General features: G+C 41.7%; 1 protein-coding gene across 1 annotated transcript in view; it reads right to left on the bottom strand.

Moving 5' to 3' along the window:
* Nucleotides 1-2602: 2602 nt before the first annotated feature.
* LOC146970090 (contactin-associated protein-like 4) overlaps nt 2603-15757 on the bottom strand; it is a 209853-nt gene continuing 196698 nt past the window's right edge. Inside the window, exons 21-25 of the mRNA XM_085804603.1 lie at nt 15159-15292; nt 11817-11904; nt 6752-6970; nt 4704-4775; nt 2603-2799 (exon numbers count right to left, since the gene is read on the bottom strand). Coding sequence (XP_085660729.1) covers nt 2603-2799; nt 4704-4775; nt 6752-6970; nt 11817-11904; nt 15159-15292 — 710 coding nt within the window. The remainder of the gene's footprint in view (nt 2800-4703; nt 4776-6751; nt 6971-11816; nt 11905-15158; nt 15293-15757) is intronic.

Consider the following 15757-nt stretch of genomic DNA (forward strand, 5'->3'; position numbering starts at 1 on the left):
GAAACTGTTCTCCTCTGAATCTTTATTTTTGCCATATTTTTTTATGCAGAGTCCTCCAGCTGTGCTCAATCTGACAGATTATCCGGCTGTCAAGAGATTACCGTTTGACTTCCTCTCAGCAGCAGTCAAGTGCTGCACTGCAGTCGCTCTGCTGCAGGACAGAGGACAGTCACTGTCACCACAGCTCCTTCAAGACAGTAGTGAAGGCTCAGGATTCAGAGATGTGTGGCCTCAGCTGTTGTGAGGTGGAGGGGCGGGGGGTAAAAAAACTGAAAAGAAAACACAGTGATGAATAATGCACTTTGAAGTTTTAGCAACTTTTGTCATTAAAATCCCATCTGTGCTTTGGGGTCTTGCGGTGTATATCTGATAAACAGCTGCTGTCGACGCTCTCTCTGCTTCTCGGCTTCCCTCCATCAGCAGCTTCTCTTTACACATGAGCTGAATTAACACATGGAGGGCTTTGCTTCGTTTTCATTGTTAATATCAGAGCGTGTTTTCATTACATTACTGTACATCCCATCATGTCTGCCACTGCCTGACACTCTGTCTCTGGGATTATCTGGCAGTCTCATTCTGATCGTCCCACTGCTTTTCTATCCGGTCACAATCCACCTGTCAGAGCGGAGCAGATTAGCATTTAAAAAAAAAAGAAAGAAAGAAAGAAGGAAAAAGAAACCACATTAAGTGTGCGTGCGTGCAGCGATCGAGGTGACAGACAGCAGCAGTGTTACAGAGCGGGAGCTGCTGTCAGTGTTAAAAGCTTCAGTGTTCAGAGAGCTGGGGGAGGAAGCTCCCAGCAGGCGGCATGCAGCAGGGAGGAGAAAACGTTTATATTCCACAGAACAACCTGTTTCTGAGAAGCTGACAAACTATTGGAAACTAAACTAAAAGAAAAAAAAAAAAAAAAGTTCAACGTGTCATTGATGCAGTTTTGTTCCCTGTTTTTGTTTTTGCTTTCATGGTTACGATGGGAGCAAGTTAACGGAGAGAAGAAACAACTGCAGAAAGAGGACGGGAAATAATAATAATACTAAAAAAAAAAAAAAAAAAGGATAAAAATGGAAATGAAGTAGAAAATCAATCCCTTCTGTATAAAGAGTCTCTAAGTCTCTCAACCAGTAGCTGCCAGACTGCAGCGAACACATTCCTCAAACAGCACAAATGCACAATGTGCTCGTGGCGACGTGCATGACTGGAGTGAGTAAGACTGTGTTGACTTTGAAGATGCCACTCGCTAACACCGAGCAGCAGAATATAATGTCTGCTGGAAGTCATTCACTGACGAACATATTTAATTCATGTGCTGACTGGAGCTGGAAAAGCATCAAAAAGACATCCTGGCATTTGGTTGTGTACGTGTACGTGTACGTGTGTGTGTGTGTGTGTGTGTGTGTGTGTGTGTGTGTGTGTGTACAGGGACTCTGACAATACATGTAAATTTTTTCCGAGTGTAAAAAGTGTGCAGGTTTCCCCCCTTAAGAGGCTTTTCAAGGCTGCTCAACCTCTAACGAGAACTCGCTGTTATCCCCCCTCAGCTCTGCGCACAACAGAAAGGCATCGCACACACACAAACACACACACACACAGACAGACACACACACAGACAGACACACACCAGGCGAGGCAGCAAACAGCAGCTCCGACTGAAGTACTTTTCCTGAGGGCCTAATTAAGGGTCAAACATTTCCACTTCCAATTACGTAAACATCCACTCTCCCTGCATCAGCCAGATAACTCCCGTCAGGACTGATCCATCCGCTGCAACGTAGAAATAAAATAAAACTGTTGTGTTTGAAAAGACTCTTAACATTAATAATCCATAAAAACTAAATTCACTTTCTTTCCCTTCATGGTGATTCCAGCTCCTTCACTATGACAGAGTGACGTTAAAGCAGAAGTAAGCGATCGATCCGGTGGTTTTGTCTCTAACTTCCTGTCAGCAGATGGAGTTAGCAGCCCCCGCCCTCATGATGGATCTATTGGTCCTCGTCCCTACGTCACCACATTCAGGCGCATCCCTTGGCTGCACACACAGAGAGGACTGCCCCTTTATGCCGTTCTCTCTCCTCATTGGATAAAGGTTGTAGGATACAAGGAAAGTTTTCTCCTGGGCTCAGAGCAGAGCAGAGTGACTGACAGACCCGTGTTTCAGACCAAACACTCTATAGAAGTGATTGTTGTCGGAAGATACAACTATTTAAGACTTAGATTAACACAAATATATCACTTACTTCTGCTTTAATAATCCATAAAAACAAAATTCACTTTCTTTCCCTTCATGGTAATTCCAGCTCCTTCACTACAGTATGACTGACAGAGTGACGTTAAGTAAAGTAGAGATCGCTGTAGACATTGTTCCAACATTTACATTTTTTTTTTTTTTGTAATATTTACAATTTCTGAAACAGGATATCCAGTCCAGCTCTGTTTCAGTATGTACAGTACAGACAGTAAAAGACAACACTTGTGTGCATTGTTCTTTTTCTTTTTGTTCCTTTTGTTTGTTTTGCTTTCCACATTTCTGTAGAGTCACTTGTGCGTCCGTGTCCAGTGTCTCTGAGCAGTGTGAAGTCCTGGTTAAAGGTGAAACGTCCTCTGGTTAGATGAAATACTCCCTCCTCTCACTGCAGTCGTTCTGGGACTCGGTGGTCTGGTTGTTGAAGGTGAAGTCCTGGCTGTCGTCCTGTTTGACCCCCTTCACCTCCTGACTCCGATACGTGTCTTTCCTCCGGTACAGGAACCTGGCCGTTACCGCCAGGCCGCTCACAACCACGAAGATCACCACGGCGATCACACCTGCAGACGCACAACGAGGGGATATTTATTTACCTGCAGCGCTGACATACTGAGACATTTCTGTTCAATAGAAACACACAACAGCACAATACACAGACGACTGCGGTATCGGGGTGCGTTAGTTTCAGCTAATGAACTACTGTAGTACCAGAGTGAAATGTTTATCTGTCGTCTGGTTTTTCATGTTAAAGGGATAGTTCAACATTTTGGCAAATAGTCGTAGCAGTAGGTTCGTTACCTTTAATTGTCGGTGCAAGCTATTTCTAGAACGGCGGAGCAGAGCCGTGAGCTGCTCAGAGCTACGCTACGGGGGCTCATTATGGGATTTCTTGGTTTCTCTCATCAAACTCATCAAATACACAATCCAACAACTCCACAACGCTCTGGTGGACAAGTTGTGAGCTGCACATTCACCACGCTATGAGATAATAACACAACGTTACCACACAGAGTTGTTTTAGAGGGAAATTCATGCAAAACAGCTGATGTGCGTTGCCTTCAGGGACAGTTTTTCATCAACAGTCTCTGTATTTCTCTGAGCAGCTCACGGCTCTGCTCCACTGTTCTAAAAATAGCTTGCACCGACAATTAAAGGTAACGAACCTACTGCTATGACTATAGGGATTATGGCAATGGGCCAATTTGACAAAATGTTGAATTATCCCTATCAGAATATTTAAATCCTGGGTTGGGTTTAGCCTAGTTTAGCATTCATTAGGCAAACAGTTTGAAAAGGTTAGTGTTTAGCACAGAACAACAGATCATTTTGAAGATTTGAGAAGGTTAGTTTTTAGTATTGGCTAAGCTACGTAGCTGTTTGTTTATGTCTTTATCTGTTGGAACAAACAAAAGAGTGACATCAGTCAAAGAAAATCACAAAAGAGCTGAAAACATGACAACTTAAGCTTTTTAGCTCCAACAAATCAAGCAGAATTAACATATTCAAACTTTTTTAAGTGTAGCCTATGTCACTAAAATGGTTTTTTTTTGTGAGATATTTCAGTTTGCAGGGACTTAAAACTTGTTTATGACCAACAATGATGAAATGATCTCATTTCCTTTTTGCTCAGATTACATTGAGGTTTTTTCGGTCGGATACAGCAGGCTTTTTCCAAACTACTCCAAACACTAGCTACAACACAACAGTTAGCTTACTTGTTTTTGTCAAAAAGACATTCATGAAAATTAGTGTCATTTATGTTAAATATTGAGGGTATAACATGCAAAATACCAATATTGTAGTTTAGCTGTGACATTTTGCTGACTGATTCTCTCTGAAGTCCATCACACTGGACTTTGTGAAACTACTGTACATGACTTCCTGTCCCCCCTCCCCTCCCCTCCCCTCTTTGTGCCTGCGGCCCGGTCGTCCTAATCTAACTTCACCAGCAGAATTTCACACATTCGGACTTCGTTCTGCACATTTCATTATCCGGAGAACGTCTCGTCTAATTGGAATTTCAGAATATGTGCTGAAATTAATTTCGCACTATATTACTCTGGTTTCAAAAATTGTCCGCGCATTTGAAGATAACAGTGTGAAAGTTTCTCCATCAGCAAGTCATTTCAGCAGAGGTTTAATTAGTTCAGCTGTGCTTTGTGCACTGAGACACAAAGTCGTGGACATTTAATGGACAGTTTCAAAAGACTTTTGACTTTTTTCTTCTTCTATATGAACTCTTTATACTATAGAAACCATTCAATCTATACTCTGAATCAATGTGGCTGCACAGAGGAGCAAAAAAATATTATTTCCTTTTGATGGAATCTCTTTTTTTTTTGCCCGTCACGTCACCTTTCAACAAAATGTATCTGCCATCGCTGAAATATTGAGTGTAATCTCTGACTCTGAGAGAAAATCACAGTGACACAAGACAGTGAGAGACAGTGAAACAGTTGAGTACCTCCAATCAGAGCCGAGTCGGTCCTGATGGCATTGACTAAAGGTTGACCTGAACCCACTGAACCAGACTGGTCTACAGCAGAGAGAGGGAGAGAGAAGAAAGAATAAGGACATGAGAGAAAGGGAAAAGAGGGGAATAGACAGAACCAAAGGGCCAAAGAAGAAATAGAGGAGGTAATGTTGTGGAGAAATGATTACATGAGAGGAGAGTAAGAGGAAAAAGGGGAGAGTAAACAGATGGGAAAATATATTTAGAGACAAAATCACAGCATCATCATTGAGAGCAGACAGGAAATACAGCAGCAGCTGGATGAGAGCAGTCTGAGAGGAAATGAATGAAGCTACAACCTCCGTGGTCCAAATTAATTATCTCATCAAGCTCTTTGTCAGGAGTGTCCTCACCAAGGTGTACATACTTAATGAGTCCATTATACTACGCCACACAGAAAGAACCAAGACCAGACACACACAGGAAGAAAAAGCCGAGAGAAAAAATAAAGGATGTGACATATCACTCAGCGATTTCTACACACTCATTATTCTCAGGGGTTCATCACAGTTCAAACGTTTAATTGCAGTCCTTTTTCTCTTTGTGAGCCGTTCAGCCAACCTGCTATTAAACATTTACTTAAACATGATGTTAAAAAGGGGTCGGAAACATTCACATCAGAAGAGCAGTGAGGAGGCAAAAACAACCCAGTCAATCTGTTAAATATTGATGAATGGAAGTTCTTTCTAGCTGAGCCTTTTTTTTTTTTAGTCAAACAACTCTACAAACATCGGATAAGATTCACTTTAGATAGATTCACTATCTCCTCTTGACCCATCCCACCACACACAGCACTGTCTTCTCCTCCAAGTTGCAGCAGACCAAACACGGCAGCTTAATTATACTGTACATATAATATACTCTGGAACAATCGCCCCCCGGCTAAAGGTTTACACTTCATTTAAAGAAGCTTTAATCAATATTTTTCATAATAACTATGTGTGAAATGAAGCTGTGAAAACAGAGCTTCAGAATGAGAGTCAGTGAAACAAGAAGCTCTAAAAAAAAACCTTCTGCCCTGCACCAAACAGCAAACTAACACAGCTGGTGAATATATAAAAAGCCATAATACTGTATTCCCCAAGGAGTTAAATGGAGACCAAAAGTTTTTCAAACATTCTCCTCAGGTTGACTTGAACATGACTCAAGATGAATAATTTTGTTCTATTACAGCTGCATTTATGATGAAGCACCAGTTTTTGTGACCAGTTCACCATTTTAACTTATAAACTTAAGTGCGTCTCATCTCCACTGCCCCCACGTGGCTAAAAAAACAGTCATTACATGGTTAAATGCATCCAAACTAGGGATGTCTGGTAATGGCGACCGATAATATCGGCCCGATATTAGTATAAAAATGTAATATCTGTCCATATCGTTTTCTCTGCCGATAATGAAAACCTGATAACATAATTCCAGGATTTCGGAGCAAATTAAGTAGCGGTGGACTGTCGCTACTTAATTCACTAATCAATTATTGCCACAGCTGCTTCAGACGCACAATAATAGTCCACATGTTCTCACGTGTGTATAAACAAATAAACAATGTTAATTCATGGAATTCATCCAGTGGGGCATCACTATAAAAGTAGGCATACGGACAGTAATGTGTAAATTACCAACAGGAGATATGTTATTAATTAGTTTTTGTGGAAAAAAAGGCTTTCATATCTGTATCGGTTGTTATCGGAATTGGAAATTAAGTTTTGGACAGCATCAGCATGTCGGAGAGCAAAACTTCCAATATTGAACATCCCTAATCCAAACTCTGACTTTTTTAAAATTAGAAATAATGTCTATGTAAACATGACCTCCTTGCACAGAACTGACTCCCTGATGTTTTACTGCGGTCATAACACAACACAACACAACACAACACAACACAACACAACACAACACAACACAACACAACACAACACAACACAACACAACACAACACAACACAACACAGCCCTCTGGGACGTCCTGTATCCATGGCTACTGGCCCCGCCCCCTCTCACCTGACAGGTGGTGTGTGTTCTCTGCTGCGTAGGGATTGGCTGAAGCCGGGGAGCCGCAGGTGGAGCGGACTAAAGGTCCGGTGATGACGACGGGGCTGGTGTCCGGGTGCAGCAGCGCGGCTTTCAGAGGACTGATGGAGTTAAAGTGGACGACCGACAGACAGCCGGTGAAGCCCAGAGACCCCAACCGGGCCAGGTCCGGGTCCAGGTCTTCAGAGTCTGGACAGAAGAGAAGAGAAGAGAAGAGAAGAGAAGAGGAGAGAAGAGAAGAGAAGAGAAGAGAAGAGAAGAGAAGAGAAGAGCTTCTGACTAAGTAAACATTGGGAAAAAAATCATTTTCTTATGAGGCAACCATTTAGGCCTACATATTATTTGAATGCTAACAAGACAAGACATATAGACAAAATACTTTGACAAAAAATTACAAGAGTACCCGTATGCAGGGAAAAGAGCGCCGCCATTAGCTCAGCTGATCCATACCGGAAGTTGCTCTTCTTCGTGTGTATCATTTCTCAGATAAAAAACAACAACTCAGTAACTCAAATGGTCCATGATAAAATATTTTTTTTCCAGCGGATATCTTAGTTACAACATGATTGAGCTAACTAAATATGTTTTTGCATGGATCGTTTATTAAGTTATTGAGTTATTAAAAAATGCTGCTAACAGCTAACGGCTAACGGCTACCGCCCAGCCCCGCCGCTCCTGCTGACAGCAGACCAGGAGAGAGAGAGAAAAAAGAAATGAAATGTCGTTGGTGGGTGCTTTGGTTAGGGTTAGGCAATGAAGAAAGGAGTTGGTTAGGTTTAGTAAAAGAGCAGGTAGAGGCTAGACAGGCCAGAGAGAGAGGGGGGGTTCTTAGAATAACATAGAAATAATATACACCAAGAAGAGCAACTTCCGGTCGTGACTTCCGGTATGGATGAGCTGAGCTATGGCGGCGCCCTGGTCCCTGCACACGGGTCCCTCTCAAAAATGAAGCTGGAGCCTGGTTATCTTATCATAGCATAAAAATATCTTGGCTATGTTGAATGTAGCAGAATCTGCCTGCTAGCTACTCGTAATCTCATGTTCAGCTCACATGATGCTCACACGCTCACACACATGACATTTCTCACGCTGAGAAGTGATAAAACTCGGATGATATGAAGGCTGATGCTCTATCTAACTGTCTTGAACTGGCAACCTATCAGCCAATTGGAAAACAGTATTTGTTGTTGCTGGGTAAAGTCTGGGTTTCTGCAGCGCTGCAAGCACGTGTCCCACGAATGCACACAAATGCTCTGACTGCGTGCACAGGTTGCAGACAGCAAGGGAATGACCAGACGGCAATATGGACAAAGGCCACGTAATGATGTGGCTGAAGAAAAATAATAATAATCGTGAGTCAGGGCAGGTCGTTTAATGGCCCGCCAACTCAACAATAAGAGTGTAAAACTCGATAAAAACTGTGTGTTGTGTAGCTCAGATGGGTAGCAGGCACTTGTAAAAAGATTTTAATGTGGACAGTTCAGCAAGTGGAAGATTAAATGATCTCAAAAAGGCATAAAAATAAACATGAAACACTCTTTTGCAATATTTTATGCAATATCAATGTATTATTTTTGTTTTCTACAGTTTTGGAGTGAAGAAGGGAAACATAAGGGGGGGCTACTAGGTATTGTACTAACTATGCAGGGTGCCCAAACCTTTGCTGCAGTTCCTTTTCCTTTTCTGTCATTTTGAAAATGTAAAAGATGAAAATAACCCTTTATTGTTTAAAATGTAAAGGGAATGTGACACTTTTGCATGACAATGTATCTCGCTCCAAGCAAAGTTCAAAACTTGAGAGCCCTGCTTATGTTGAATTTGTGTTAAATGATAATAAGACAAGTCCTGGAGCTGTTTCCATTTGTTCCCTGTCTTTATGCCAGGCTACGCTAACTCGCTGCAGGAACTATCATCATATTTACTGGACAGACATGAGATTGCGTTTGATATTTTCTTGCCTTTACTGTGCCTGTCTGATACTGACGGTTTTCTGAAACTCTGACTGGAACAAATATGCAGCAGTGGCCGTAGTTTCCAGAGCGAAGCCTTTTACATTACACAGACAGAGCTAAAGGAGTGAAGCCTCATCTATCTGCTCTAGGAGCTGAACTTTTAGCCTTTCACTGAAGAGGCTGAGCTCTGGAGTTGAGGTGATTTAGCCCAACAGATCATGTCACACACTGACAGGTACATCGACTCGGCTGCACACCGGGCTGTTAACGCAGCAGGAGAACAGTGGCAGTACATTGATCCTAATGATTAGCACACACACACACACACACACACACACACACACATAACCTCACACGCGGCCTCATTACAGTAGACAGGCTGTCTGTGGTTTCAGCCTGCAGCCTCCATCTATCACTCCACCAGACAGATGTGCACTCTCTCTCGCCCTCTATCTGTTCGTTTTATTGACTCAGATCCCTCCGTCGTTCACCTCCCGTCGCCGCGGAAACAACCTGCTGCTGCATCACTGTCAGATGACGGAGAGGTGACACATCTGCATGTCGACTGAGGAGAGGAAACATGGCCGCTGCGCTCCTCTCGCTCCATCACCTCTCTGTTTCTCCTTCCGGGTCCATTAGTTAGACTGATGGATGACGGGGTCGCCGTGGGAACGACAGGAAAACCAGCTTTCCTGCTGCTTCTCTGATCCTGATCTGACTCTCTGCCTCCTCTGGTTTGACAGACATGACGGGGTTAAAACACGCCGCGCTGCGCTGACTGAGGATCTACATCCAAACAGGCAAAACACACTGAGAGAGCTGCGTGTCGTGACTCATAGATTAATATTATCATAGAATTTGTTGTGCATTTAACTATCTCACGTTAGATTTTTCTCACTCTGAAGACAAATCTGGAAAAAGAGCAGCAAATAAAACAATTTTGCATTCTGAAAACGCAGATTTGGACAATTTTCATGCTCAGAAATGCAGGTAAATTAGATTTTTCCTGCACCAGCGGAGCCAAAAACCCAGGAAATGAATAAATTAAATCACACGCATCTGTGGAAGTGAATCAAAATCTGCTGAAATCTTCTCAAAATAAAGAATAAAAAAACAAATTAAACCTAATTTATAACACCAAATCACACTATCATACACCTCTGCATGTTTTATTTCACTGCACTTGTGTTGAAAGTCCAGTAAAGGGCCTCTTGAATAAAACAACTCAACACTTACAGATGTAGTCTGGTATTTGGTGTCACCTGATTGATGCATCTGGTGAAAGCTACTTCAAATACCAGCAAATAAAACAATTTTGCATTCTGAAAACACAGATTTTGGACAATTTTCATGCTCAGAAATGCAGGTAAATTAGATTTTTCCTGCACCAGCGGAGCCAAAAACCCAGGAAATGAATAAATTAAATCACACGCATCTGTGGAAGTGAATCAAAATCTGCTGAAATCTTCTCAAAATAAGGAATAATAAACCAATTAAACCTAATTTATAACACCAAATTACACTATCATACACTTCTACTGCACGTGTGTTGAAAGTCCAGTAAAGGGCCACTTCAATAAAACAAATCTGGTACTTGGTGTCACCTGATTGATGCATCTGGTGAAATCTACTTCAAATAACTGACTCATGTTTTACTAATATCCGGTTGTTTCCCTTTACAAACCGACAGTGTGTGTTGCTGTGACAGTGTGTGTTGCTATGACAGTGTGTGTTGCTGTGACAGTGTGTGTTGCTGTGACAGTGTGTGTGTAGTTGCCTGCAGCCTCTCAGCTCGTCCTGTTATTACAGTACAGTAACAGCTTGTATCTGAGTCTCGTGTCTGATGCCCCGCTCACAGGGAACATGAATAAGTCATGACAGAGCCAATTACTGTCTCACCCCTCGTCCCCGTCCTGGACTTAAAGCAGCAGCTGGATGACGACGTGGTTTAACCCTCTCAGAGGAGCAGAAGTGGTTTTCTCTCCGGGTTTAAAAATCTGTGCAGGTGCGTTGGAGGGAAAAAGTAAAAAAAAAAGAAAAAAAAAAGCGCGTCCTCCTGGTTTAACTCTGAACTCTCTGATGCTAAATATATTCCTACTTGTCCTGAGGCTGCTTAAAGCTGGCCATCCGTCTGCTCTTTCTTTATTCATCTCTGCTGGTTAGAAAATGAAAGGACATCTGAGGACAAGGACGTCTCATCTCATGAAACCAGCATCGCTCAAGTGGACTTGAAATCAAATGTGGGAGCTGCCAATCAGCATTTTAATCAGATTTTCATCCGTATTTTGGATAATTATTTCATGTTTGATATCCACTCATGAAGAAAGACTAAAAAAATGTTAAAATAATGTTATTGTGTTATTTAATATTCCTCACTGGATAATTTGGACTCTACAAGATGAACTTAATTTATTACTGTAAGAAAAGACAGAGACAAGTGGTAACAGACAGTGGAGGTATAAATACTTCAGCGTCTGAAGCACTCTTTCACTTGTGCCTTTTAATATGTTGTATGTATATATATGTATATAATATATATTTTTTGTGCGTCTAGTTTTGCAGGTTTTTGTTTGGTCTACTTCACATTAGAGACAATTCACCATGAGAAGCGGATGTTCAGTTTCTGCTGCAGCCGTTTCATCTCCTGGACTCCACTACTTTAACTTTAGACTCTTATTCTGAAACCCTGAACTCTGAGTTATAATAGAATCTATCTATCTATCTATCTATCTATCTATCTATCTATCTATCTATCTATCTATCTATCTATCTATCTATCTATCTATCTATCTATCTATCTATCTATCTATCTATCTATCTATCTATCTATCTATCTATCTATCTATCTATCTATCTATCTATCTATCTATCTATCTATCTATCTATCTATCGTACACTACGTGGGTGGATTCACCTTCTATGTGTGTTTCTTATATATTTTTCTTTTTCAGATAATTTGTGTGATATTTCAGTCTTAGCTGCTTTAACCCTTCTTAAACTTTAACCGAGGCCAAACACCTCGGAGCTGTTAACTCTCTCGCTCTCTCTCGTCTCTGCTTTTAGCTTGTTGCCTCTTCACTCACCGTGCATTTTACCCAACACCAGAGACTTGATGGTGTTGAACTCTCCGTCGGATGTCAGGTTGAAGTCTTCTCTGTCATTCTGGTCGATCTGAAAGAAGGAGAATGAATTAATTCCCTCCTTTTAGTGGTTTCTAATATCAAAGCCTCTGTGATATCATATGTGAAGATAAAAGTTTCAGCTCCAGAATCATTAGGACTTATCTTTTAAGGACCGTTTTTATGTAAATCTATTGTAAATATCTGCTGAGATGAGATATCTTTCAGATCTTGGTTGAGATGCCACCTCAACGTGCGACTGAAGATGAAACGATTCAGCGTAATGGGAAATGATAAGATGAGAAGCAGCTCATATTTCACTGCAGCTCCACGCAGCACAGTGAATCAGCGGGGCGGCGCCCATTCAAGATGAGGTCACCTTGTTATTTATCTCACTGTGTTGCTGATAATAATTACAGCGGCGTTCAGGCTGCTGCAGACCGGTTGGTTGGAAGGAGTTTTAACCTCATTCATCATCTGAGGCTGCTGCTAACAAGATAAGAGCTTCAGCAGATCCAGATACCATTAAGATGCTTCATATTTCATCTGAGTCTGTCCTCACTTCATCGTCCAGCAGCTCAACTGGGCTCAACATGCTGACGGAGGCTTTTATTATGAAGGGGAATATCACAATATCACAATACAGTCGGTACAGCAGCAGCTCAGTCCACACAGCGAGGGCTGGACCACGCTGCCTGTGATGTGCGTCCTTGAATTTATCCTTGAGACTCATTTTGCAAACATGGAAAAAAAAAAACTACATGTTAAGCATCTTTACACGTTTGTCCACACAGGCTGCAGAGGGGAAAAGCAGCAGCAGCAGCAGCAGCAGATGTGGGTTTACAAGACTCACAGGCCGACACACAGCCCACTGCACAAAAACACTTGAACTTGAAGTCTCTCTGTTCAGCCTTTAGAATCAGAATATAAACATTTAAACAACCTGGTTTAAAATCAACCACATCGTGCTTGTAAATGTTTATTGGTGTATTTGTCCACAGCCGTTAACTCCTCCACTCACAGGTGGAGTTAAAGCCGTTGTGTGATCAGATAATCAACGATAAGTGTGATGTAAACCATGCATGCACTATTAGTAAAGGGGCAACGAGGAGTTTTGGAAACATTTGCCAAGAATGTTTTGATTCATCAAGAATGAAAGTCGGAGGTTGGAAGACGATCATACGGTAAACCATAAACGGCGATTCAGCATCGTAGTAGGAAACTAGGAAATGTTGGTCGAGTCGACCACTAAATAATAATAACAAAATAACTATAAAGACAAAACGATATATTTATCAAAAATGGATCCATTAACAAGTGGTAACGTAGCTTCATCCACATTAAAGGGATAGTTCACCCTAGAATGATATTTCGCTCATTATCTACTCACCCTCATGTTGACTAAGGGCTGGAAGAAGTTTCAGAGTCCTCCGTCCCTTCTCTGAGTTACAGGGGGTCTCGGCATAGCAGTGCATGTCCATATAACGGTTGCAAAGGGACACCGGAGCTCTTCGTAAAAAAACACACACAAAAAAACATCCAAATACCTCCATGATGCTCGTATGTAATGTCCGTCTTGTGCTGAAGCCCCAAATTGCGTAATTGTCCCGAAAAAAATTCAATAAGTCTATATTTTAAGCTTGTTTGTAGCGGAAGCTTCTCGAAGCTCCTCTTCCTGGTCCGTCCAAATCTCGCGTGATTTGCGCCGGCGTCAGCATGCGTCAGTGCGGTTACTGCAAATCACGCGAGATTTGGACGGACCAGGAAGAGGAGCTTCAAGAAGCTTCTGCTACAAACAAGCTTAAAATATAGACTTATTTAATTTTTTTCGGGACAATTACGCAATTTGGGGCTTCAGCACAAGACGGACATTACATACGAGCAGCATGGAGGTATGTGGATGTTTTTTTGTGTGTGTTTTTTTACGAAGAGCTCCGGTGTCCCTTTGCAACCGTTGCATTGAAATGCACTGCTATGCCGAGACCCCCTGTAACTCAGAGAAGGGACGGAGGACTCTGAAACTTCTTCCAGCCCTTAGTCAACATGAGGGTGAGTAGATAATGAGCGAAATATCATTCTAGGGTGAACTTTATAATCAAAAGAAAACTCATTTTTAAATCATATTGTGATTTGATGATGTGATTTTTGTTTGTCTTGTACCAAATAAACAGCAACAACAATGTTCTGACATATTTCAACCTTTATCAACAAAACTGCAGCTCCTGCAAATTGGATATTACACTTGGCAGTATTGTGATATATGATTACATTGCTACTGTTACGGCCCAGTTGGCGTATGACTGTAATTGTGCAGCAATATGTTAAATATAGCCTAGACTAAGTAACCAACCAACCAACTAACTTTCAACCTGCATATGTTTCATATCATAGTTAAAGGAAGTTCTCATTTATTTTAGCTAGTTGTTCATCTCCAAACTGCAGGTGGTTGTTTCTGGTAAATCAGTCTAGACAAGTCGATGATGTTGATGTTTCCTGTCCTGGCTGCAGACGGCAGCAGGTGAAGTCAGTAGGAGGCTGAAGAGTGAAGAAGCTGCAGCTTTTACAAAGTTAAATATGTTGTTGATGTGAATCATGGAGTGAGAAGGAGATGAAACTCTGGATTTTACTTTTGTCGAATGGAAACAAAATGTCACTTCTAGTCAAATGAGAGAAAACTATTTGGTTAAAGCAGAAGTCAGCGATCCGGTGGTTTTGGCTAATGCTGCGTTCCAGGCAGGCTTTTGAAATCGTAAATTACAGCTTCAAGTCACGACTTACGACTTTGTAGCGTTCCAGGCAACCCACTCGTGTTTTTCTGACCAGTTTTACCGGTGAAAGTCACTATAACGACCACTCGTAACTTCTGACCCGTGAACTCGTACCAGATCGAACTGGTACGAGTTCACGGTCGGAAAAATACGAGTTTCCTTGAACGCACCATAACAGTCCTCGTCCCTACGTCACCACATTCACGGCGTTCCTTGGCTGCACACACAGCCCTGCATGCCGTTCTCTCTCCTCATTGGATAAAAACTGTAGGATACGATAAAAGTTTTCTCCTGGGCTCAGAGCAGAGCAGAGTGACTGACAGACCCGTGTTTCAGACCAAACACTCTATAGAAGTGATTGCTGTCGGAAGATACAACTATTTAAGACTTAGATTAACACAAATATATCACTTACTTCTGCTTTAAAACTATTTATTTAGGACCTCAGCTGGCTTCATGATGCCTTTAAGGGACTCATGTGTAAATAATAATCATATAGACAATGTAAACAAAGTGTGTGTGTGTGTGTGTGTGTTACCTGCACAGACACAGAGTCCATCATCCTCCTGACTGTGACAGTGTGTAGTTGTCCGTTGGACAGATTCTTCACTCTGCTCCTCAGCACCTCGGCCTCTCTGCTGCTGTCCAGCTTGTACCGCACCTCCAGCTCATCTACACATACACACACACACACACACACACACAACACACACACACACACACACACACACACACACACACACACACACACACACACACACACACACACACACACACACACACACACACACACACAAAGACACACACACACACACACACACACACACACACACACATATGAAACCACAGTGTTAGAACAGAAACATCACCAACATTTCCAACTCGTTACTAGTTTTCTCCTCCTGCACTCGGCCTCGCTGTGTCTCATAATCTTGGCTAAAAGGATAAACACATTTTTAATCCTTCAAAGGTAATTTTGTGCGCTTGCTCTATTAATTAAGAAAGTTTTTTCTTTTTTTATATTAAGAGGATAAGAGCTAATTCCCTATCAATAACAGAATGATATAATTAAATCTGAATAATTCTCCCAGTGCAGATTTAACAAAAAAGTCTCTGATGTTTTAAGAGTTCAGAGGA

Source organism: Trachurus japonicus, chromosome 17 (genome assembly GCF_045865225.1).
Source record: "Trachurus japonicus isolate A0001 chromosome 17, Traja_1.0".
Lineage (NCBI taxonomy): Eukaryota > Metazoa > Chordata > Actinopteri > Carangiformes > Carangidae > Trachurus > Trachurus japonicus.